The 21,228-nt window shown below is 58.0% G+C and overlaps 2 protein-coding genes across 7 annotated transcripts; both read left to right on the forward strand.

Moving 5' to 3' along the window:
• Window positions 1-200: 200 nt before the first annotated feature.
• Window positions 201-14,477, forward strand: ELMO2 (engulfment and cell motility 2). 4 transcript variants are annotated; one of them, XM_072996530.2, is made up of 22 exons: window positions 201-308; window positions 1,672-1,785; window positions 2,007-2,047; window positions 2,263-2,335; window positions 2,522-2,572; window positions 2,770-2,951; window positions 3,949-4,048; window positions 4,154-4,305; window positions 4,439-4,517; window positions 4,793-4,828; window positions 5,323-5,373; window positions 5,606-5,728; window positions 5,838-5,981; window positions 6,112-6,216; window positions 6,300-6,408; window positions 8,632-8,768; window positions 8,913-9,076; window positions 9,227-9,339; window positions 9,641-9,748; window positions 9,990-10,072; window positions 10,221-10,298; window positions 10,906-14,477. In XM_072996530.2, the coding sequence occupies exons 2-22, from the start codon at window positions 1,708-1,710 to the stop codon at window positions 11,104-11,106; spliced, it is 2,208 nt and encodes a 735-aa protein (XP_072852631.2). In that variant the 5' UTR covers window positions 201-308; window positions 1,672-1,707; the 3' UTR covers window positions 11,107-14,477. The 4 variants fall into 4 exon arrangements, with proteins under 4 accessions (XP_072852631.2, XP_020662674.3, XP_072852630.2 ...); XM_020807015.3 differs by lacking the exon at window positions 201-308 and adding an exon at window positions 357-1,507; XM_072996529.2 differs by lacking the exons at window positions 201-308; window positions 4,793-4,828 and adding an exon at window positions 357-1,507.
• A 419-nt stretch (window positions 14,478-14,896) lies between these two features.
• SLC35H1 (solute carrier family 35 member H1) lies at window positions 14,897-20,944 on the forward strand. Of its 3 annotated transcripts, none has more exons than XM_020807018.3 (9): window positions 14,897-15,103; window positions 17,013-17,172; window positions 17,653-17,716; window positions 17,834-17,906; window positions 18,018-18,186; window positions 18,314-18,397; window positions 19,229-19,404; window positions 19,660-19,789; window positions 19,930-20,944. In XM_020807018.3, exons 1-9 carry the CDS (start codon window positions 14,897-14,899, stop codon window positions 20,022-20,024), a joined length of 1,158 nt encoding a protein of 385 aa, XP_020662677.2. In that variant the 3' UTR covers window positions 20,025-20,944. The 3 variants fall into 3 exon arrangements, with proteins under 3 accessions (XP_020662677.2, XP_020662678.3, XP_072852635.2); XM_072996534.2 differs by lacking the exon at window positions 14,897-15,103 and adding an exon at window positions 16,702-16,914; XM_020807019.3 differs by lacking the exon at window positions 19,930-20,944 and having other exon boundaries at window positions 19,557-19,790.
• The last annotated feature ends 284 nt before the right edge of the window (window positions 20,945-21,228 follow it).

Raw genomic sequence — 21,228 nt, forward strand, 5'->3', positions numbered from 1 at the left:
GCCCTCGCGGGGCTCTTCCGGCCGGCCAGTCAGAGGGCAGCGGTGGGCGTGGCCTCTCGTGGGCCCCGCCTCTTCGCACTGGCGCGCAGGACCGAGCGGTTTCCATGGCACCAGGCTGCTCGGCAACAAGGCTCGGGGGAGGGGTCCCTAGCGGGGAAGGCGGGGCTTGGCGGCGCCAGAGGCAGCAACCAATGGGCTTGGGGCCGCCCGTGAGTGGCAGGAGGGCGGGGCGGGAGAGGGCCGAACCGAGGCAGAAGCAGCGGCGGCGGCGGCGGCGGCGGGGGGGGGGGTCCCGTCCCGGAGCCCGGGTGAGGGAAGGGCGCGCGCACGGGGGGGGGGAAATGAGAGGAGGGGCGGACGGACGGAGGGACCGACACCTCCCTTCCTCGGGTCCCTCCCCCCCTCCCCGTCTCCATCCCGAGCGCGCTCGGCGGCGGAGGGGCCGGACTCCCCCCTGCCCGCGCTCGGGCGGCCGGGCTGTCCTTCCCCTGCTCCGGAGAGGCCTCTTCCCCGACACGTGTCTGCGTGCCTGCGCGTGTGAACCCGGACCCGGGGAAAGGGGCCTCCCCGCGTGCAAGGGACGGGGCCCCCGCGGCGGTGGCGGTGGAGGCGGCGGGGGTGGGTAGGTGGGCTTCCCGGCCACGGCGCTGCGAGCCGGCCTGGCTCCTCATCCCGGCCCGGCCCGGCCCGCCTGCGCGCACTTCCCTTCCCGGAATGAATCTGGCTGCTTCCCCCTCCAGGCGGGAGCCGGGTCGCCCCCCCCTTCCCGCAGGCGACGGCCGCGCCCCCCCACCTCCTGCCGGGGAGGGGAAAGGGAGGTTGCGGCCCCCCCCGCCATCCCGCCCTCCGGGACCTTCTGGGGAGGGGGGCTTTCTGGTCAGAGGGCGTGAAGGCTCCGGGGGGGGGAGGGGCCCTTGGGGGTCCCGATTCATTTCCCTACCCGCCTCCCCCATCCCGGGGGGGGGGGAAAGCGTTTTTCTTCTCCCCGCCCTCCCCCCATCCCTTTGCTTTCTTGCTTGGCCCTTCTTCGCCTCCAGGGCCCCAGCCCAGGAAGGGTTAACCGCCCCTGCTTTCAATAGGAGGCTGGTGGTGCTGCTGCTGCGGAGGAGGAGGAGGAGGAGGAGGAAGAGATGATGCTGGGAGGGGGATGATGCTCCCGCCGGGCACCCGCTGGCTGGCTGGCTGGCTGGGGGGAGGAGGAGAGCGCCCAAGCCTCCCCCTGCCTGCCCGTGGGCTGGGCGCGCCTGCCTTGCCAACGCCTGGCCTGCCCAGAAAGAAAAAAAGAAAGAAAGAAAGAAAGAAAGAAAGAAAGAAAGAAAGAAGGGGGGAAGGGAGGGAGGGCAGCCACCAGGGATGGGGGGGGGGTGTCCCTGTCTGTGTGGGGCTGCCCAGAGTTGGGACCGGTTTGGCTGTGGGCTCAGATGCCTTTGGCCCTGGGCCCTCCGTCGCTCTCCCCTCCTGTCCACGAGAAGGGCCGGCCCGGCGCCCGGGCGCTGAAGCCCTGCAGGTGGGAGGGCGGTTTGTGTAGCCGGGGTGGGTGGGCTTGCCTGCTGCCCGCTGCCCAGCCAGTTGCCTCTCAGGAGGATCTTTGGGGGCCTGGGTGGGGAGCTGAGCCCTGAGCCGCAGCCCTGCCTGTCACTCTGGAGCTGATCCGCCTTCTCTCCCTACCAGGTAGAGGAAGGGGCTTCCCCAGGAAGGGCTGGAGCGATGCCGCCCCCCGCAGACATCGTCAAGGTGGCCGTGGAGTGGCCTGGGGCCAATGCCCAGCTGCTTGAGATTGATCAGGTGGGAGCAGCAGGCCTACCTGGGCAGGCGAGGGGGGGAAGGACCGCAGGTGGGTGGCGGGGGCGGTGGCAACAGGAAGGTGGACTCTGGAGAAGCTTCAGCGGGCCGAGGGGGAGGCCCTGGGTCAGAGCACCTGGGGGGTAGCTGCAGGGTGTAGGGGCTCAGGTCAGTGGGGCTCAGCCTCCGGGAGGGTCCTGATTTCTTTCTCCCCCCCTCCTCAGAAGCGCCCCCTGGCCTCCATCATCAAGGAAGTCTGCGATGGGTGAGTGCTGGTGGGGTCTGCGGGGCTCCCCAGGGGGCAGGTGGGCTTCTTTTTCAGTCCGCCTGCTCTTGCTGCAACTCTCCGCGGAGACCCACAGGCAGTCCCGGCGGAGCACAAGCCCCCAGCTTCCTCAGCCGAGCCTGCTTCTTTGAGGTGCTCCCGGGCATTGTCTTCCTGGCGCCACTTCTTCCCTCCTGCTGTTCTTCTCCCTCCAGGTGGTCGCTCTCCAACCCAGAGTACTACACCCTTCGCTATGCAGACGGACCCCAGCTGTACATCACGGAGCAGGTGGGCCTGTGTCCCTGCCTTCTTTCTGCCCCTGCAGAAAATGGGCGGTGGGATTCTGAGCCAATTGGCACTCTGGACCCCAAAAGGACCAGACGGGATCCTTGCCAACAGTGCAGGGCCCCCCACCAGCCCCTCTGCTCACCTGTGCCCCTCCGCAAAGAGACCGTTGCCTGTTTTGCCTTGCAGACGCGTAGTGACATCAAGAACGGGACCATCCTGCAGCTGGCGGTTTCTCCAGTAGGTCTGGGCTGATCTTGACCCCTCCCAGAGCTGAGGGTGGGCAGCTTCTCCCCCTTCGCGCCCCTCTCTGGATAATGTTGCTGAGGGACCTTGGCTGCTCATGTTTCTGGGCATGAGGCCGTCCTGCCCAGCGAGCAGAGGGCTGTTTTGGAGATGGCGCCAAAGGACAAGTTGGTGCCCTGTTTCCCTCCCAGTCTAGGGCTGCCCGCCAGCTGATGGACCGGAGCCAGTCGCATAGCATGGAGGCCCGGCTGGAGGCTGTGAAGGAGCTGGCCAAGCTCTCCGCCGACGCGACCTTTGCCACTGAGTTCATCAACATGGAGGGAATATCGGTGCTCACCCGGCTGGTGGAGAGTGGAACCAAGCTTCTCTCCCAGTAAGCCCTGGTTTGGCTGTCACCTCCTGGGCAGCGCCTCCCCGCCCCCCCCCCCCGGTGGCCCCCTCTGTCTCTCTCGGTTCCCTGCCTGGTTTGTCAGCCATGTGGGGGGTGGGGGTGGCAGGAGGCTGCCGTTTCTGGCCATGACCGTCAGAGGAAGGGGAAAGGCATCCTCTCAAAGGTAGACACTGCCGCGCTGAGCTGGCAGCAGGGACTGGGAAGGCTGCAGAGGGATGCCAAGGGCTAGTGTAGACCTCCTTGGGTGGGTGGGAGAAAGAGGGCAGGGAACAAAGGTCACGGCATCTGGGGCCCCGGAGGAAGGGGGAAAAGGAAGACCCAGTAGAAGAACATGACCGTTGTAGATACAGCCAAAGGAAAAGGACAGGCGATTGGAGAGCATCTTGTCGCATGAAGGTGCAGTGGGTAGATCCAGTGGCGCTGAGCAGTGGGAGGTGGAGGAAAAGGGGAAGGAATGAAGAAAGGACTTCTGAGCAGAACACAGAGTCAGGTGGGACCCTCTCCCCCAAAAAGGCATCTCCAGGCACCCGCATGGCACTACCTCTAGTGCCAGTTGCCAAGGCCACGCTTTCCTTAGGCAAGTGGTGAGGGCGTGCTGGGTCATTAACATCTTCAGGAAGGAAGAAGCAAGGCAGAGAGAGAGAGACAGGCATCTTGTGCAGCCTCTTGCTCCCCTGTATAGGCTGCAGAATGGGGCTGCCTGAAGCTTTGTTGCCATGGGATGCCCAGATGTTACGGCAACATTCCCAGGTGGTCCCAGAAGTTGTGAGTTCTGGCAAGAAGGCAGAGAGCCCTCTGGGGTCTCTGCTGGTTGCTGAATGGCATGGGCAAGTGTGCTTGATGGCATGGCTGGCTGGAGGGGGAGGCCCTCTGGGACAAGCCCCCCCCCCCCAGGAGCTGACAGGAAAGAGCTTGGGCCCGGAGGCAGCCCTGGCAGAGTCCTCCAAAGGCTGGCCTTTCCTGTCTCCCATTTTTGCAGCTACAGCGAAATGCTGGCATTCACCCTGACGGCCTTTCTCGAGCTCATGGACCACGGCATCGTCTCCTGGGATGTGGTCTCCGTTACCTTCATCAAGCAGGTGTAGTCCACCAGGAGGAGATGGCGGCAGGTTGGAGGTGGAGAAGTAGTGTTGAGTTGTTGCAGAATCTGGTCCCGAGCAGCAGCTTGTGTTTTCTTCCTGCAGATTGCTGGGTATGTGAGCCAGCCGACGGTGGACGTCTCCATCCTGCAGCGGTCCTTGGCCATCTTGGAGAGCATGGTGCTGAACAGCCAGAGCCTGTATCAGAAGATTGCAGAAGAGATCACAGTCGGGCAGCTCATCTCCCACCTGCAGGTGTGAGTATCAGAGCCTCGGGTGCTCTCTGCCAGACCTCTATGACCCCCAAGGCCCTGGCCAGCTCGGGTGGGCAGAGCAGTGGTGGCAGCTACGGGCCTGGCCGTCATCTCCGTCCCCTGTTCCAACTTGCAGGTCAAACCAGGAGATCCAGACTTACGCAATCGCCTTGATCAACGCCCTCTTCCTGAAGGCCCCGGAGGACAAGAGGCAGGTGGGTCACCAGCATTCCGGTAGCAGCCGCCCCGGCCTGGCCCCCCGTGTGGCGGGTGATTGTCTCCCAGGGGGCACTTAGCTATCATGGGACAAGGGGTGACCCTGTCCAGGGAGAGGTGTCCCTGAAGTGATGACTGTAAGGCCTTGCTTCTCTGCGTGGTGGGTGTGGCGTTCCTCGTGTGTCTTTGCTCATTGGCATCCATGTCCTGCGTGCCCCCCCATCACCCCTGCCAGCCCCACCATCTGCGTTTTCTTGTGCCTTTTTGCCAGCAGGACGTGCTGCTTAACCCACTCGGCTTGCCGTGCACTGTAAGTAAGGGCTCGCGCCAGGGAAGGGAAAGAAGGGTGTCAGCTCTGAATGTGTGCACCTTCCTTGTCTTCTCTTGCGGTGGTGGTGGTCGTCATTGGGAGAGCGAACCACTTTGGAGACCCTGCTTAGAAGCAGGATGCCTGACGCGAGAAGGCTGGGATGGGCAAAGTACAGAAAAAGCCCTTGACCGGGCTCAGCCCCAGCGTGGCTTCCGCCTGCGGCCGCTTGCTGTTCCCGCTGCTCCTCCTGCTTTGCTCTGCCGCCGCTGTGGTCTCATCTTAGACGGGGCAGCAGGACTGTGTGAGGGGCCCAGGAAAATGCCCTGGAGTGCTTGGGGGGGGGCTGCAGGGGGTGGTGGTGGTTCTGTGCAAGTGAAGAGACTCTTTCCCTCACCGGCTGGTCCCTCCAGAAGGTGGAGAAGAGTGGAGCCTGTGCTCCTGCCAGCTCCTCTCTCTCCTTTTCACCTCCCTCCCCCCCCCCCGTTTCCCTGCAGGAAATGGCCAGCGCCTTTGCCCAGACGCACCTGCGCTCTGTTATTTTGACGGTGAGTCCCGGGCACAAGGTCCCAGGGGTGGGGTGGGGAGCAGGGGGTGGAAAGAGCAAGGCAGCTCTTTGGAATCCTTGGTGCAGCCCTTCAGTTCAGTCCCCCTCTGGCATCACCGCTGCCAGGCTGTGAGGATGGGGGGGGGCTGCTTTGCTCTGGGGTGGCCCTCCCTTGTCTCCTCTCCTTGTGTCCTTCTGCCTCCTCCTCCTCCTCCTCATTGCCTCTCTCACAGCATGTCATTAGAGGAAACCGCCCAATCAAAACGGAGATGGCCCACCAACTGTATGTGCTTCAAGTCCTGACTTTTAATCTTCTGGAGGAGCGGATGATGACCAGGATGGACCCCACTGACCAGGTAACGGCGGGAAGGGCTGGCCCTCCCCCGGAAGGGGCCCGGCAGCTGCCCTCCTGCCGCCCAGGCACAGAGCTCACCTGTTCTTCTCCTCTGGCGGGGCGCTGCGCAGGCCCAGAGGGACATCATTTTCGAGCTGCGGAGAATTGCCTTTGAGGCGGAATCCGAGAGCAACAGCCTTGTCCCCGGAGGAGGAGGAGGGGTGGAGAAGCGCAGGGCTATGTACACGAAGGACTACAAGATGCTGGGCTTCACGGTAGGTGGAAAGGGCGGCTCAGCTGGGCAGGGCAGGTCTGGTTTCAGAGGCCACCAAGAGGGTCCCTGCAGAGGGCTTGGGGATCGGTGCCCTCCTGCGGCTTTGCATGGTTTCCTCCTTGCTCTTACAGAACCATATCAACCCCGCTCTGGACTTCACCCAGACCCCTCCTGGGATGCTAGCCTTGGACAACATGCTGTATCTGGCCAAACATCATCAGGACACCTACGTCCGGGTAAGGGGTGACGACGGCCTCCTTCCTCCACCGGGGCCAGCTTTCCCCACCTCCCCCTTGATGCCTCCCTTCCCACCCTGCAGATTGTGCTGGAGAACAGCAGCCGAGAGGACAAGCATGAGTGCCCCTTCGGGCGCAGTGCCATTGAGCTGACCAAAATGCTGTGTGAGATCCTGCAGGTCGGGGAGCTCCGTAAGTGAGGTGGCAGACGAGGGAGGGAGGGAGGGAGCAGGCGAGCAAAAAGCAAGGAGAACGGCAGACCGCTCTCGTTGGCTGCCTGTCCTGCTGGGGCTGGAGCGGGCCCCTGCCTGGTGTGGGAGGCAGAACTGCCAGGTCCACTGCCAGCTTGCGGGCAAGGGAAGCCCCCTCTTGAGTGGGGCTGTCCTCCACGGGCCGCTGGGACCGGGATCTGCAGGGTTCCCACAATCTCGCCACCTCTCAAATCTTCAGGAACTTCCTTTGTTTTGTGTGCTCCACCCAAGACAGCTGGAAACATCCTCAAATAAGCAACCCCACTGTGAGCACCATTCAAATCGAGTGAATACATTTTTTTGGAAAAATACAGGAACGAACAAAATACACAGATAAAAAATACAGTGGGGTCTCGACTTACGAACGACCCTACTTGCGAACAATTCAACTTACGAACCCCCCCCCCCTATAGGGGAAATAAGGACTTGCCATACAAACTTCCCTCGAGTTACGAACAGGAAAAAAAGTGCCCCCTCCCTCCCCTTAGAGGCTTCTGGAGGGGAAAAAAGGGTCAGAAACTTTAAAATAAATAAAAGAAAGTCACTTACCAGGCCTTGGTAGCCCCCAAACAGCAGGAAAAAGAGCAGGAAACAGCTAAAAGCCCACACCAGAAGGGGGCCTGGCAGCCATTTTGTGCTCCCCCCCTCCTGCCCTCTCCTCTCCCCGCCTATCAGCTGATCGGTTGGCTCTGAAGAGGCTTGGGGAGGCTTCCTCAGCACCTAAAAAGCCTGCCTGTGTGTCTTTGTGCTGAAAAAATCAGCACAACATGCTTTAAAACATGCTTTAAAATTGGCTTCGTTGAAAAAAAAGATTTCTAAAGTGCTTTGCAAACTGTTCCCTGCCTTCCTCCGTTTCCTGCACCTAAGGGGAAAAAAGAAACAAAATATCCCCCTCTAGTGGCAGTAGGCAGAATAGCAGCTTTCCATTAGTTTCTATGGACGGAAAAGAGCAGATACGGATCAAATGGTTTTCAATGCATTCCTATGGGAAATGCAGATTCTACCTACGAACTTTTCGACCTAAGAACCACCTTCCAATACAGATTAAGTTCGTAAGTCGAGACCCCACTGTAATACAGGAGAATAGTTTTGATGTCACATGCCAGTCTGTTTCTGCCTCCCTTCTAAGAGTCACTCAGAGTGAAAATTGACTTTGCCACTTGGGAGGGAGTGCCGTCCATACTCTGGGAGCCCCACAGGGGAAGGCGGGCCCCAGGAAATGCTCCTACTTTTTTGAAGAGGGCCTTTCCTGAGAATCTGGACAGATTGAGAAGAAGACAGGTGGTCCCTCCCTCAGTTAGCCATGCCCTTTTTAGGAACTCATCTCTCAAGCATTCCTGTTGTTTCATTTATTTATTTCTGCCTTGTCAGAATGTGGGCATTTACAATATAAAATGGTCCTTTTCCTGTTTTTGACCAAGATTCGTCTTACGGCATCCTGACTTTCAGCTGTGGCTGTGCCACGTCCCTGTGGATGAAGCCGAGCCCTTTCGGATTGATGCTGGTCTGTTATGTCCCCCTAGTTAGAACAACTTGCAGAAGGGATTTGCGTCTCCTGACTCCCATCCCGTGCGGCCGCCTGCACAGTGAGGCGTCTTTCCTCCTGAGCATGCTCTGAGGAGCGGGGCTCTGTGTCCCCCATGCAGTTGCTACTGCCTGAAGCCAGGCTCTCTAAGGACATCACCAAGAGGGTCCAAATTCTGCAGTCACTCTGCCGTTTTAGTTTTTGCTCAGCTTTTGCATAAGCTTTTTCCAAATCTTGCCGTCACAGGGCAGAAGGAAAGGCAGGGAGCTCTGAAGGTTGCTGGAGCCGAGATACATTCAATGGCTCTTTCCTCTTCTGTCCCAGGTCTCTTAGCTGGCAGAGCCTTTCCTTGGGCTGTTCCAAGTTTGCTTTTTAGAGTTGTAACCAAAAGGACTAGAAATTTGTTTTTGTAAAGGAATAAGATGAGTTTTGGGAAGCTGAATTCCCCAGTATCTCAGGTTAGTGTTCCTTCCCTGCAAGAAAATTTCAGCAGGAGCCTGGAAAAAGCCTGTTAGTTCTGGGCCATTTGCTATTACGTGCTCTTGCTGTGACACCCTACCCCCCCTACACACACATCCCAAGGATCCATTGGGATCACTGGCTGCCGCTTGGACACCCTGTTTCTCCCTCTCTGTGCAGCCAATGAGGGACGGAATGATTACCACCCGATGTTTTTCACCCACGACCACGCCTTTGAGGAGCTCTTTGCTGTTTGCATCCAGCTGCTCAACAAAACCTGGAAAGAGATGCGGGCAACAGCAGAGGACTTCAACAAGGTGGGTGGGTGCAGGAAAGCAGGCCTCCTCTTTCTCCTCCTCCTTCTCCGGCGGTGGGGGTGGCACCGCTCCCGCTGTTGTTCCTCCTCCTCCTCCTGCTGCTGAGGTAGGGGATGCCTCCCCTTTTGGCCCCTGTTCCTCCAGGTGATGCAGGTGGTGCGAGAGCAGATCACCCGGGCCCTGCCCTCCAAGCCCAGCTCCCTGGACCAGTTCAAGAGCAAGCTGCGCAGCCTGAGCTACTCGGAGATCCTGCGCTTGCGCCAGTCGGAGCGTCTGAGCCAAGACGACTTCCAGTCCCCGCCCATCGTGTGAGTGCTGCCCCTGAAGCAGGGAGTGCGTGGGTGGGGGGGGTGGGGGGAGAGGGTGGCAGCCGGCATCCAGGGGCCGTGGGCTCTGCTCTCCAGGTCAGGTGGGATTCTGCTCAACGTGCTGCTATGTGACCCCCACACCACCCGCAGGGAGCTGCGAGAGAGGATCCAGCCGGAGATTCTGGAGCTCATCAAGCAGCAGCGCCTGAACCGCCTCTGCGAAGGGAGCAGCTTCCGCAAGATTGGGAACCGGAGGAGGCCAGGTGGGTGAAGGAGTGGGCAGGGGCTGGGCTGCCAGCAAGGAGGGAGGGAGGGAGGCCAGGCCGCTCTGCCTGGAAGTGGCCCAGGATGGAGGGGGCGCGCGACTCCAGAGTCCAGTGACTGAGAGGCCGCAGTGGGGAGGTGGCTGAGACCTTCCTGGATGAGAGGGCAGATGGCAGCTGACTGGGGGTAGATGGGGCAGGGGGGGGGATCTCTCACCGCCTGCCTACCTGGCTGGGCCTGCGTGGGCAGAGGAGCCGCCCCTCCCCAGTCAACACAGGGCCGTGGCCACATGTCTTGCAGAGCGCTTCTGGTACTGCCGCCTGGCTCTGAACCACAAGGTGCTGCACTACGGTGATCTGGAGGACCATGCACAGGGCGAGGTGACCTTTGAGGCCCTGCAGGAAAAAAGTAAGTTGGGGGGGAGAGGGCCGTGTTGTGCGGTTGAGGTTGAGCCCACGCAGGAGGGGCTGCCCCTTGGTTCCCCTGAGTAAGGCAACGCAGGACCGCCGGGCATCAGTCTGGCGAGGCTGGGAGGAGGGGCCTCTCCTGCAGCGGGTCTGGCCGTCCCGGCCGCCTCCCCTTCTATTGGGACTAATATTTCAAATCCCTTCTCTCCGCCCCGCTCTCCCCCTCCCCATTTGTTTCCTAGTTCCTGTTGCAGATATCAAGGCTATTGTCACAGGGAAAGACTGTCCCCACATGAAAGAAAAGGGTGCCCTGAAGCAGAACAAGGTGGGATCAGCCAAGGAAGGTGTGGGGCAGGTGGCCCCTGGCCTGGCCAGGAGTGGCAGTCCTGGGGCTCTGGCTTTGGGGTGGAAGAGCTGTTTCTTCACACACACACCCTGCCTCTTGTCTCTCCCTCCCTTCCTCCCCCTTGCAGGAGGCACTAGATCTGGCCTTCTCCATCATCTATGACCCAGATGAAACCTTGAACTTCATTGCACCCAACAAATATGAGGTCAGCCCAGCTTGGAGGGGGCCCAATGTTGCCTGCGGGATCTCTTCACAACCTCCCCCGCCCCCAAAAGACTTTGACCCGAGTCCGTCTTCCTCTGCCCTTCTGCAGGCGTCTTGCAGGAGGGAAGCCATCCGGTCTCCACTGTCTCCTCCCTACTGGAGGGGGGCAGGAGGTGTCTGTTACTGGGAAGGCCCCCTCCCTGAGTCACGCCCTTCCTGGTGCTCCTCTTTTGGTTCCAGAAGAGTGGGATGCGCTTGCCTGCTTTGTCCGGGAAGCCCGTCCCAGGGTGGTCGATATCTCGGCACACCAGTAGAGGCATGTGCTCAGCGCCCACTGCAGCCTTAGAAGCTTTCTATAGAGGGCGAGATAACCCCAAACTCTTGGGAGCCCGTTTCCCTCCCAAGAGCTTCCTGGTGGAAGTGCGCCTGTCTGATCTGAGGCGCTTCTGCGCAGGCTGCCTTCTGCCTCAGGCGGCCACAGACAGCAGTCGGGCTCTGGCTCCCCGAGGAGAGAGGCGGCGGGCCGGCTTGGTAGGGCAAGGCCTGAGGGAGCAGCTCCTGCTTGGGGGTCAGAGCCAACCGGTCCCCCCTACTCTCTCTGCACGCAGTACTGCATCTGGATTGACGGACTCCACGCCCTGCTGGGGAAGGACATGGCCAGCGACCTGACCAAGAGCGACCTAGAGACTCTGCTCAGCATGGAGATGAAGCTGCGCTTGCTGGACCTGGAGAACATCCCCATCCCGGAGGTGCCCCCGCCCGTCCCCAAGGAGCCCAGCAGCTACGACTTCGTCTACCACTACGGCTGATGGCACCACGGCGGAAAGGGTCCCGGGCGGCCGTGCCGGGGGAGCGTCCGGCTCTCCTCTGTGCGCAGGACCTCGGGCCTCTTGGACTGCAGGAAGGACCCTTGCTGTGTTTCGTTTTGCCTTCTGGGTGCTGACTGCCCCCCCTTTGTAAACGGGGGGAGCTTAGTGGGTTGAAGGCAGCCACAGGCTCCTGCCAGAGCGGCTCTTGCTTGCACAGAAGCCAAGTCCCAGCGCTGGGCCTGGTGCCCTGTTCCCCTGGGGAGGTGGCTGCCCTTGGCTCGCCTCTGCCGGCTGGGCTGGGCTGGATTCGGCCCTGTTGGGGGTGAGCAGCTGTGCTTCCTTTTTCTGGAGGGTGGGGTGGACACAGGCTGATGATAGCAGTAGAGGACTCCAGCAGGGGCCTGATCCACCTCCACTCTCAACAACCTCTAAGTGTAGGGGGCTCTACAGCGACCAGCGTGCAGGCCAGAGGCGATGGAGCCCGTGGAAGCACTGCGGGGTTGTGTGGTGCCCATGGGCAACAAGCTGCAGCCCACCCCGGGGCTTTTGAGGCCACTGCCTCCATGATGAAGGGCAGAGCCCCCCCTGGACACGCCCTTGGCCCCAAAGGACTGCCTCCCTATTGCTCAGCCGATTGCTCCCTCCCCCCCATACATGGGCTGGGCCTGGTGCATGGCCCCTCCCTCCAACCTTACATTGTTAAAGGCTTTTCCTTCTCCTTTAACCAGCTCCTGTTTTCCCTCCTGAGGTCTGTGCCAACTGACCACTCTACCCTGTGCTTGTGTCTATTGCTGGACTGCCAACAGCAAACTGCACCCACGCTGGTCCCTGGTGTGAAGGTTCAGCTGTAACGAGGGTCAGAATGCGTCGCTTCATTTCCGTGGCTTCTCACACAGGAGAGCTCTGTGCAGACATTCGTGGGCAAGTTTGGTTCCCCGCTGGAGCTAACGTTAAAGGAAGGCTTCTTCTGGCGTGCTTATGTTGTGCCATCGAGCCACTTCTGAACTAGTCACCTCTGAAAGGTCCCATCGCATACAACTCTGCCCAGGTCTTGCCAACTCCTGGGGTGAGGGGTGGGGTCTTCCTCTTTTCCTGCTCTCTTCCACTTTTCCTAGCCTTTGTGTCTCCTCCAGTGCCCAAAATACAATAGCCTTCGTTCAGTCATGCTGCTTCTAGAAAGAATTCAGGCTTGATTTCATCTAAGACCCAGAAGTCTTTCTTAAAGTCCAGTGTGTCTATCTATACTGTTCTCCTCCAACATGTATTTCAAATAAATAAATTATTCCATGCCAGCTTTCTACACTGTTCAGCTTTCAAACGTCTGTGCATAATACTTGGCAGTACTACCGCGTGGATAGCTGTGGCCTTCCTGGCATTCCACTCCCTCATAGCCACCCTTCCTTCTCTGAGTCTTTTTCTGGGAGTATCTTAGAAGAGGTAGCCGTGTAAGTGTCTGTGCTGGCATATCAAGGAAAGACAAAAGTAAGAAATAAAGGAGGCAAAAGCATTGTGGCACCGTCAGTTTCTGCTTCTTCAGGCCTTGCCTGAAGAAGGGGGGCTTGTCTACAAAAGCATGCTTAAAAATACAGTATTTAGGTTTTAAGGTGCCATGTTTTTGTATATTTTTCTTTTGTTTTTGCCCAGTATGCATGCTAACCTTTTTCTGATTTGTTTGTTTGTTTTCCTTTTCAGTCATTTGGACTGATGAGTGTACCGAGAGATAGAAAATCTCTTTAAGAATTTTAATTATTTCATTGTCACAAATTTCCACACCTCCTTCATCTCAGTGAAATCCAGTTTTCCGTATGCTAGGCTATGTTCTTTATTATGCAACTTGGATAGATAAGGAGATTCCATTCAAACAGTAGCTTCTTGTCCAGAGTATCAACTATGCATCAGGACAATCAAGTGTTGAGGCAAACCAGTTTCTTTCAGAACAATCCACAGCTTCTGAGCCACATAGTCAAAGGCTTTGCTGCTGCTGGGCTACAAAACATAGACTGGTCCTCTTTGAAATTTCTTGGTAGGCCTCAGTAGCCAACGTATAATTTTAGTGGGATCTCTGATGTCTCTTCCTTTTTGAAATCCAGCTTGGAACATTCAGTATGTCTCACTGTATTTATGGAAAAAAATGTTTATTGAAAAATATGCTTGCACAGGAAGTTAATGAGATGGTCTTACATCTTCTGCACTCTTTGGTGTTTTCTTTCTTTGGGACTGGAATACGAATGTTTGTGGGCCATTGTCTTGTTTTCTCTATGTGTCAGTCCTGTTAGGATTTTGATAGATTCGATTGTTATAGCTTGAAAAGGTTCTGTGTATCCCATCTACTCTTCTTGACTTGTTTCTTCCAGGTGCTTTCAGAGCAATTTTCACTTCACTTTCTAAAATGTAGGGTCTTCATTACAGGATTTCTCTTCAAAGGAATCTGTTATCATTTCATCTCTTCAATGTACTGTTTCCATTTACTCTTTATTTTATTTTGAACAAAGAATGTGGTTCTCCTATTGATATTTTAGCATCCCTAATCTTGGTTTAAATTTCTCTTTATTTTCTTGAATCTTATGGAGGAGATATCTGGCTCCCTACCCCCCCCCCCTTTAACTGTTCCTTTATATTTACTTGCGCTGATTATCACAATAGTCCTCTTACATAAGAGTCTCTGAAAAGTTGCATCTAGGATTCTGATCCTATTTCTGCCAGTTTTTCTTTTTGTTTCTTGTCTATTAACAATTTTAAGAGTTTTAGCATTCATCCATGTAGGAGCGTCCTGGTGCGGGAGTTAAACTGCTGTCCTGCTGCCAACACTGTGCTCATGTCCCAGGCAGCCAGCTCCAGGTTGACTCAGCATTCTATCCTTCCAAGGTTAGTAAAACAAACTCGCTTGGGGGTGGGGGGAGGGAATGTGTATCCTGCATAATTAACTTGTAAACCGCCCAGAGAGTGCTTGAAGCGCTATGGGGGGCGGCATATAAGCAGCACGCTTTGCTTTGCTTTGAGCTAAGGGAAAAGTCTTTTTGTATTCTTCCCTGAAAACCTTGCTGCTTAAAATCCACAGCTCTTTTGGTTCACAGTTAAGTTTACTAATCCAGATCTGCTTTTTATATGGATTTAAATTTTATCAGAAATGTGATTAAATTATATTTTGGTACTATAAATGTTTTAGTGTTGTTCTTCAGCTCTACTCCTAATTTTTCACACTCTGCTCCCGGTTTTGTTTTGGCAGAGGGAATACAGCTTCTCTGTCAACTACTTCCAATTGTGCAGTTAATTTGATTTCTCTGTTGGTTGTCTAGTGATGCCCATATGTACAGTTGTCTGTTTCATTGCCTGTAACTGCAATAAAAGTGGATGGATTTAGAATTCTACAAGGTACTTTCCTGCTTCTTTTCTTATTGATAGACCAAATTTTTTGACAAGGTTTGTTCCTATGTCATTTCCTTCTTTTGTGTTCCGTGCACCTATGATTATCAGCATATTATATTTTGGTGTGTGATCCATTTCCTCCTGGACATTTGCATAATACCCTTTAGTCTAGATCTGAATGATTGTTATTATGGCCCCTAACTGCTTCTGCTACATCATGCCTCATTAGTTAAACTACGTTATTTTTCTGGTTTTGCCATTTCATGAATGGAAACACTTTGTAATTGTCTGACTGAAGATATCCTCTTTCAGTCCACCTCAGTTTGATCCTACTAAGTACTCCAGTCTTTAATTGTTCCATTTCTCACTTTACAGTTTCCAGTTTAACTTAGTTCATACTTCTCATGTTCTATGATCCAATAGTATGTGTTGTGCAGCGTTGAACCTTTTGCTTCTGTGCACATCAGCCATTGGACAGCCTTTTTTGCTAGCTGCATTATTAGTGACCGTGCTATTTGTCCTTGTCCTTTCCTCTTCCCCAGTAGCTGGCCGAGTCTTTCTGACCTGGGAGTCTCATCTTCCAGCACCATTCTTGTTTCCTTTTGGACTCTCTCGCCATAGGGCTTTCATGGTAAGGAAAGTTCACCAGTGGTTTACCCTTGCTATCCTCCGTGCAGTGCTAACAAAAAAGGTTTGCTTGAGTGTCACTGCTGTTGCCTGTGAAAGATCCTCTGCCAGCAGGTGACCTTCAGCTGCCACAGCGGCTGCCCAGTAGCTGCCCTCAAGGAGCTCCTCCATGGCCATCACTCTTGGAGCCTGCTGATGTGACCTTTAATCTTGAAGAGGGTGGATTAATCTTAGGCTGGTGTCTCAGCTTTCCACATTCCACTTTGGATCTTCTTCCTATCAGAAGCGCCATAATACAGTTGATAGCCATGCAACATTAAGATCATGAGAAAACTAGCATTAAATCTTCCCTAGCCTATCCTGAGGAGCAGAGAGTGCACGGAAGGTGTGAAGTTGCCGGTTCTTCTCCAAACTCACAAAGGACTGTGTCTGTGTAAACACCCCCCTCCCCATTTTCCTAGGTTCGCTTTGATTCTCACCCACTCCACCCCATAGCCTAGAAAGTGACTTCCAAGTAGCCCAGTTTTCTCTGTGTGTCTAAGGCTAGGCCTTCCTGGGACCTGTCCTGTTCTAAGAGGCAGGTAATTCTCCTGGCATTCCTTGCTGTTCTTTCGGGATTCTCGGAGGCGGTGCTCCTGGCCGGTGAGCCGTGGGGCTGGACCGAGGGCAGAGAGCGCTCAGCTCTTTTGCACACCGCGTCATCCCCCCCCCCCGACAGCCTGCCAGGGCCCTGCTGCCACCGCGCCCGGGAAAGAGCCGCAGGGCCCTCTAGCCTAGCGGGCGCGCCACCCTCGCTGGCGCCTCCCTGCTCCCCCAGAGGCCAGGCAGCCGTCGCCCTGGGCCAGCGCAGGTCAGGGGGGCTGATCTTCCTGTGCGGGGCAGCGTTGCTGCATGAGCGGGAGGCGCGCCTGTGGGAGTTGCTGCTGGGCACCGCTGGGCGACAAGGCGAAGGGCGCCCTCCTGCCCCTCGAGGACTTTCTTGGGGACGTCTTCAGAGGGCACCATGCCCCTGGAGGCGCAGAGGGCCATCCGTCCTGGAGCTTGAGCGCCTCAGCAAGACCGGCTTCTCCTGACAGGGGGAGTAAGTCCAGCCAGGATGTGTGGACAGCACTCTGCTTAGGCTCAGAGGCACTCTTCCCACCAGCACCCTCAGTTCGGGGGTGCTGGCTGTTCCTTCAAAGCACCCCACACCCCCTCGGCCTTCTCCCAAGCCTGAGCCTGGCGTCCTGCGACCCCTCTGGACAGCAGCCTCGGCATGTTTTGCACGCAATGTCCACAACTTTTCCTCTTCTCTGGGCATGTGCAGAGTGCCTCGAAGCTCAGCTGTAGGCTTCCCATGGCTTGCACCTCCCTCATGAGCTAGGCTTTCTTCCTCTTGTTCTGTTGCCTGTTGGTTTCCCTAAGCGGGGTTGCCTCGCTTGCGGCCACCGAGAGGACTCGAGCCCGTCCGTCTTGGGCAGGTGGGAGGTCAGGGAGCGGGAGGGCGCCTGTGCTCAGGCACTCGGCAGTGCGCCTCTCCGCCGCCACTCTAAAGACGTGAGTCTAGGGCTTAAGGGGCGTGGCTTCCGGGCCACGTCGCTTCGGGCAGCGAGTCCGGGCGGAAGCGAGAGGGGGCGCATGCGCCGTGCGCGCGGGCCGCTCTCTCGGCTGCTCATGGGCTCCGCGGCCCGTCCCGGGGCGCCTCCGGGGGGCCCGTGGGGCGGCGGGCGGCGGGTGGCCGGGGCGCTGCGGCGGGCGGCCGGGGTGGTGGGCCTGGTGCTCTTCTACTACGGCTTCTCCATCGGCATCACCTTCTACAACAAGTGGATCATGAAGGTGAGCGCGGGGGGGAGGGGGCGGATCGGGACCACCCCTCCCCTCCCCCCTCCCCCCCCCCGCTGACTCGTTCCTCCCCTTCCTGGCTTCTCCTGCAGAGCTTCGCCTTCCCGCTCTTCATGACGCTGCTGCACCTGTTGGTTATCTTCCTGCTGGCCGCCTTGGCACGGCGCGGCTGCTACTGCGCCTGCGCGAAGCGATCCGCTCGCCCGCCCCTCCTCACCTGGCCCGCCTACCTGCGCCAGGTGGCCCCTGCAGGTGAGGGGGGAGGGGAGGGAGAAGGTGGCCCCACCCCCTGGGGGGGCTTTCGGGGAAAGGGTGGACTGGCACACACACGCCCCCCCCATGATCAGCGAGCAAAGGCCCCTTATCCAAGCATCCCCCTCCCCTCCCCTCCCCCCCAGGAAAGGTTGAGGAGGTGCCAGGAGATGCGAGGGGGGGGGAGAAAGGGAGGTAGGAGGGTGGGGGGGAGGAGGGAAATGGGGTTCCCAGGCTCAGCCTCACAGGGGCTGGATCCGGGGTGTGGGTGGAGGTGAGGGAGGGTCTGCTGAACCCCATGTTCAGGTGCAGTATACCTGGAGTGGGGCCAAGCAGCAGCCATGCCCTGTGGTCCTTCTCTGGTGGCCTTGCACTCTTTCCAGAGGCACCTTCCCCCCCACCCACCCCCCCAAGCAACAGAAGGTGGGTGCCGGGTGCCATGGCCAGCTTCCCCCTGATGCCCCCCCTCTTGTCCCCCAGCCCTGTCAACGGCCCTGGACGTGGGACTGAGCAACTGGAGCTTCCTCTACATCACTGTCTCCCTGTGAGTAGGGCAGGGGTGGGGCTGGAGGTGCAGGAGGGGGCCACGAGGCAGGGAGCAGCAGGTGCCCCCCCTTCTGGCCCCCTGCCAGCCTAACAGCCCCCTTCCTCCCTTCCACAGCTACACCATGACAAAGTCCTCGGCCATCCTCTTCATTTTGTTCTTCTCCCTGGTTTTCAAGCTGGAAGAGCCGGTAACCCTTTGTCCCTCTGGGGGGTGGGTGTGGGGTGTAGGGCTGCCGGGAAGGGGGGCTGGTTCCATCAAGGCTCTTTTTTTTCTCTCTTCCCCCCCCCCCCGCCGCCAGAGAGCAGCCCAGGTGCTGGTGGTCCTGCTGATTGCCGGGGGGCTGTTCCTGTTCACGTACCAGGCTGTGCAGTTCGACAAAGAGGGCTTCGCGCTGGTCCTGGCTGCCTCCTTTTTGGGCGGCATTCGCTGGACACTGACACAGATCCTCCTGCAGAAGGATGAGCTGGGTGGGTGCGCCTCTGGAGGGCAATGTGTGGGGGGAGGGCGGGGGGGCACAGTGTGCATGGGGGAAGGCCCACACTCTCCTCCTCCTCCTCCTCCTCCGTGACCGAGGCTCCCTTCTCTCTTCTCCAGGGCTCCAGAACCCCGTCGACACCATGTTCCACCTGCAGCCTGCCATGTTCCTGGGCCTCTTCCCCCTCTTTGTGGCGTTTGAGGGTGAGCTATGAAGTTGGGTGTGGAGGAGGCACGACACTTGGGGTGCAGCAGCAGCCCGTTTTCCGTGGTCTGAGAAGTGCCTGTGCAGAAAGAGAAAGGCAGGCAGGCAGGCAAGCAGGAGTAGCAGCATGGCACCCCATGGGTATGTTGGGAATTGGTTTCCATGACCTAGGGAGATCATTTTCTGGCCACCAGCAGCTGGTAACGTCAGAAGCAAGCTTGGCGTTAACTGAAGGGCTGCTTCAGAAGTAAAATAAAAACAAAAGTGATGTCTTGGTGTTAACTGGTTAAGGTTTCATAGGACACACAAGTCCTGCTCTTGAAAAGAGCCTAAGCACTATTCTAGGTAAAGTTGTCCACAAGATCAGCCTGCCCAAGTCCCTTGGGGGTGCAGGAGGGGGAAGGCCTGCCTGGAGCCTGGCACCAAGGAGGAGCCCAGCCGTGGTTCTGAGCCGGTCCCTGAAAAGCAAAGCTGGACTGTGCAGCCCCAGCTATCTCTGCAGAGGCTGGTTGGGAACTCCCACTGACAGGCTGGAGACGTAAACAGGGCAGTCCGTGGCTTGACTTGACTCAGATTATGGCCCCTTTGGCGATTCCTATTTATCCCTGCTTAATATAAGGTCTCAGTTGGGAAGCAGCACACAGTTTGGTCCTAATGGGAGCCTAGATCTTTCCTTTCCTGGACTTGTTTTGGAAGATCATGTGTATCTCTGCCTGATCCGTCTCCTCATATTGTCCTCATTTCAGGAGGAAGCTGCTTTGGTGTGTTGTTATGGGTTGGATCCATTGTACATTGCAGGTAATTTTCTTCCCTTTTTGTTTCTCTTCTAGGACTGCCTTTGTCCGCATCAGAGAAGCTGTTCCGGTTTCAGGACGGCGTGCTCCTGCTGAGCCTCTTAGGGAAGCTGGCCTTGGGGGGCTTGCTCGCTTTTGGACTGGGCTTCTCCGAGTTCCTTCTGGTGTCAAAAACCTCTAGCCTGGCGCTCTCCATCTCTGGGATTTTCAAGGTATGCCTTCCCTCCCACTTTGGACAGCAGGGACTTCCTTGCTGCCAGGATGGGGTTGGGAAAGGGAGCCGCGGCTGCTTGGTGGCCCCAGCTGGTGGGGACTGCTGTCCTTAGAGACCTGCGGGAAGTCCCTCCTGTTCCCTCTCCATCAGGGTCCTTTCAGAAGCACTCCCTGGCAGGAAGCAGGAGCTTGGTTGGACTCGGCAAGGCCTGGCATGGGGGCTGCCACGACGTAACGTGCCATCTTGTTCCCAGGAAGTCTGCACTCTGCTCCTGGCCACTCATCTCCTGGGAGACTACCTGAGCCTCATGAACTGGCTGGGCTTTGCCGTCTGCCTCCTGGGGATAGCTCTGCACATCAGCTTGAAGGCCCTGGGGGCCAGAGGTACGGTTGGTTGGTTGGTTGGTTAGTGGGGGCAAGCAGGCAGGACGGAGGGGAGGCTTGGGCAGGAAGGAGGGAGCCAAGCAGCTCTCTAGCTCCCTTCTGTCCCTGGGGCTGCCTGACGTGTGCCCCCCCCCGCACAGGACAAAAGAGCACCAACCCACGCGAGGAGGCCTGTGAAGTGGAGCTGCTCCTGCGTCATCAGGAGGAAGAGGCAGAGGAGGAGACGCCGCCCTAGCGCTCTGCCTGGCAAGGCCTCATGGCCACGAGGCGGGAGCCTTTGCCTGCCCACCCTCTTGGCTGCAACGGAGACACACACACACACACACACACACACACATCCCTGCCCGGGGTGAGGGTGGTCCTGCCTCTGTGGGTGCAAGCTCAGCTTCCAGTGGGGAGGCCAGCACCTCCTTAGGAAGGGAGGGAAGGAGCCTGAGCAACTGGGCCCGGGAGGGCCCTCCAAGGTGGGCAGGGAGCAGACGGGCTTTGGCTGGCCCAGGTGGCCGGCCGACTGATACCCGAAGGGCAATGTGCTGGGTCATGTGAACTGCCGGCCCTGCCGGGCTCTGGCCAGGTCAGTTTTCTTGAGCTGGGAGGTGTGGCCTGCACAGACCAAGGAGGGAGGAGGGACAGTCCACGTGGCCTGGCAGGAAGCCACTGTGTCGGGACTGCTGCTGGGGGAGGGGGCACATTTGCTCCTGGTGGGCTTTTGCTGGGGAGGCCGTCCCTGAAGCTGGCTTCCAAACTGGACACTTGGAGGTCTTGGACCTTTGGCTTCTGGAATCTGGGGCTGGAGAGATGGAGGTCTGCGGGAGGCAGTTACTCCCAGACTGAGGTCGGCTCAAAGGGGTGTGTGTGTGTTGTAAACGAGCTGTGCTAACTGGCTGGGAGGGAGGAAGGGCCGGCGGGTCCCTGAAGGCCAAGCCTCCTGCCAGAAGAGAGAGAGAGAGAGAGAGAGAGAGAGAGCCCCATTTCCAGGGAGAGGATCCCCCCCCCCAATTCCTTCTCTGGGCCACAATGGCCCCTGCAGGACATCGCTGGGCCTCGGGGGCCCTTCCGTGCTGGTTGCTGGTCTCAGGAGTGGGGAGGCAAGGAGGGCTTCCGGGGGCCAGGAAGCACTTTTCACTAATTAAAAATGGCTGGTGGCCGTGCAGACTTTTGGTTTCTCTTCTCTTCTCCTCCTGGGCGAGGAGAGGAGCCACCCGGAGCGTTCCTCCTCTCTGGGTCCCTGAAGAGCCCGCTCGCCCGCAGCGGCCGCGTCTCAAGGTGGGGCAGCGTGGTGGGTGGGGAGGAGAGCAGGGCTCAAACCCCCTCCCAGGTCTGCCTGTGAAACGCACCCGGCGGCCCCTGGCCCGCCTCGCAGGGCTCTTGGGAGGACCCAAAGGGACTGGGCAGAGCCATTTTGGGTGGGATGCGGAGGGGACACGGGGACTCCTGTC

This window comes from Pogona vitticeps, chromosome 4 (genome assembly GCF_051106095.1).
Source record: "Pogona vitticeps strain Pit_001003342236 chromosome 4, PviZW2.1, whole genome shotgun sequence".
Classification (NCBI taxonomy): Eukaryota; Metazoa; Chordata; class Lepidosauria; order Squamata; family Agamidae; genus Pogona; species Pogona vitticeps.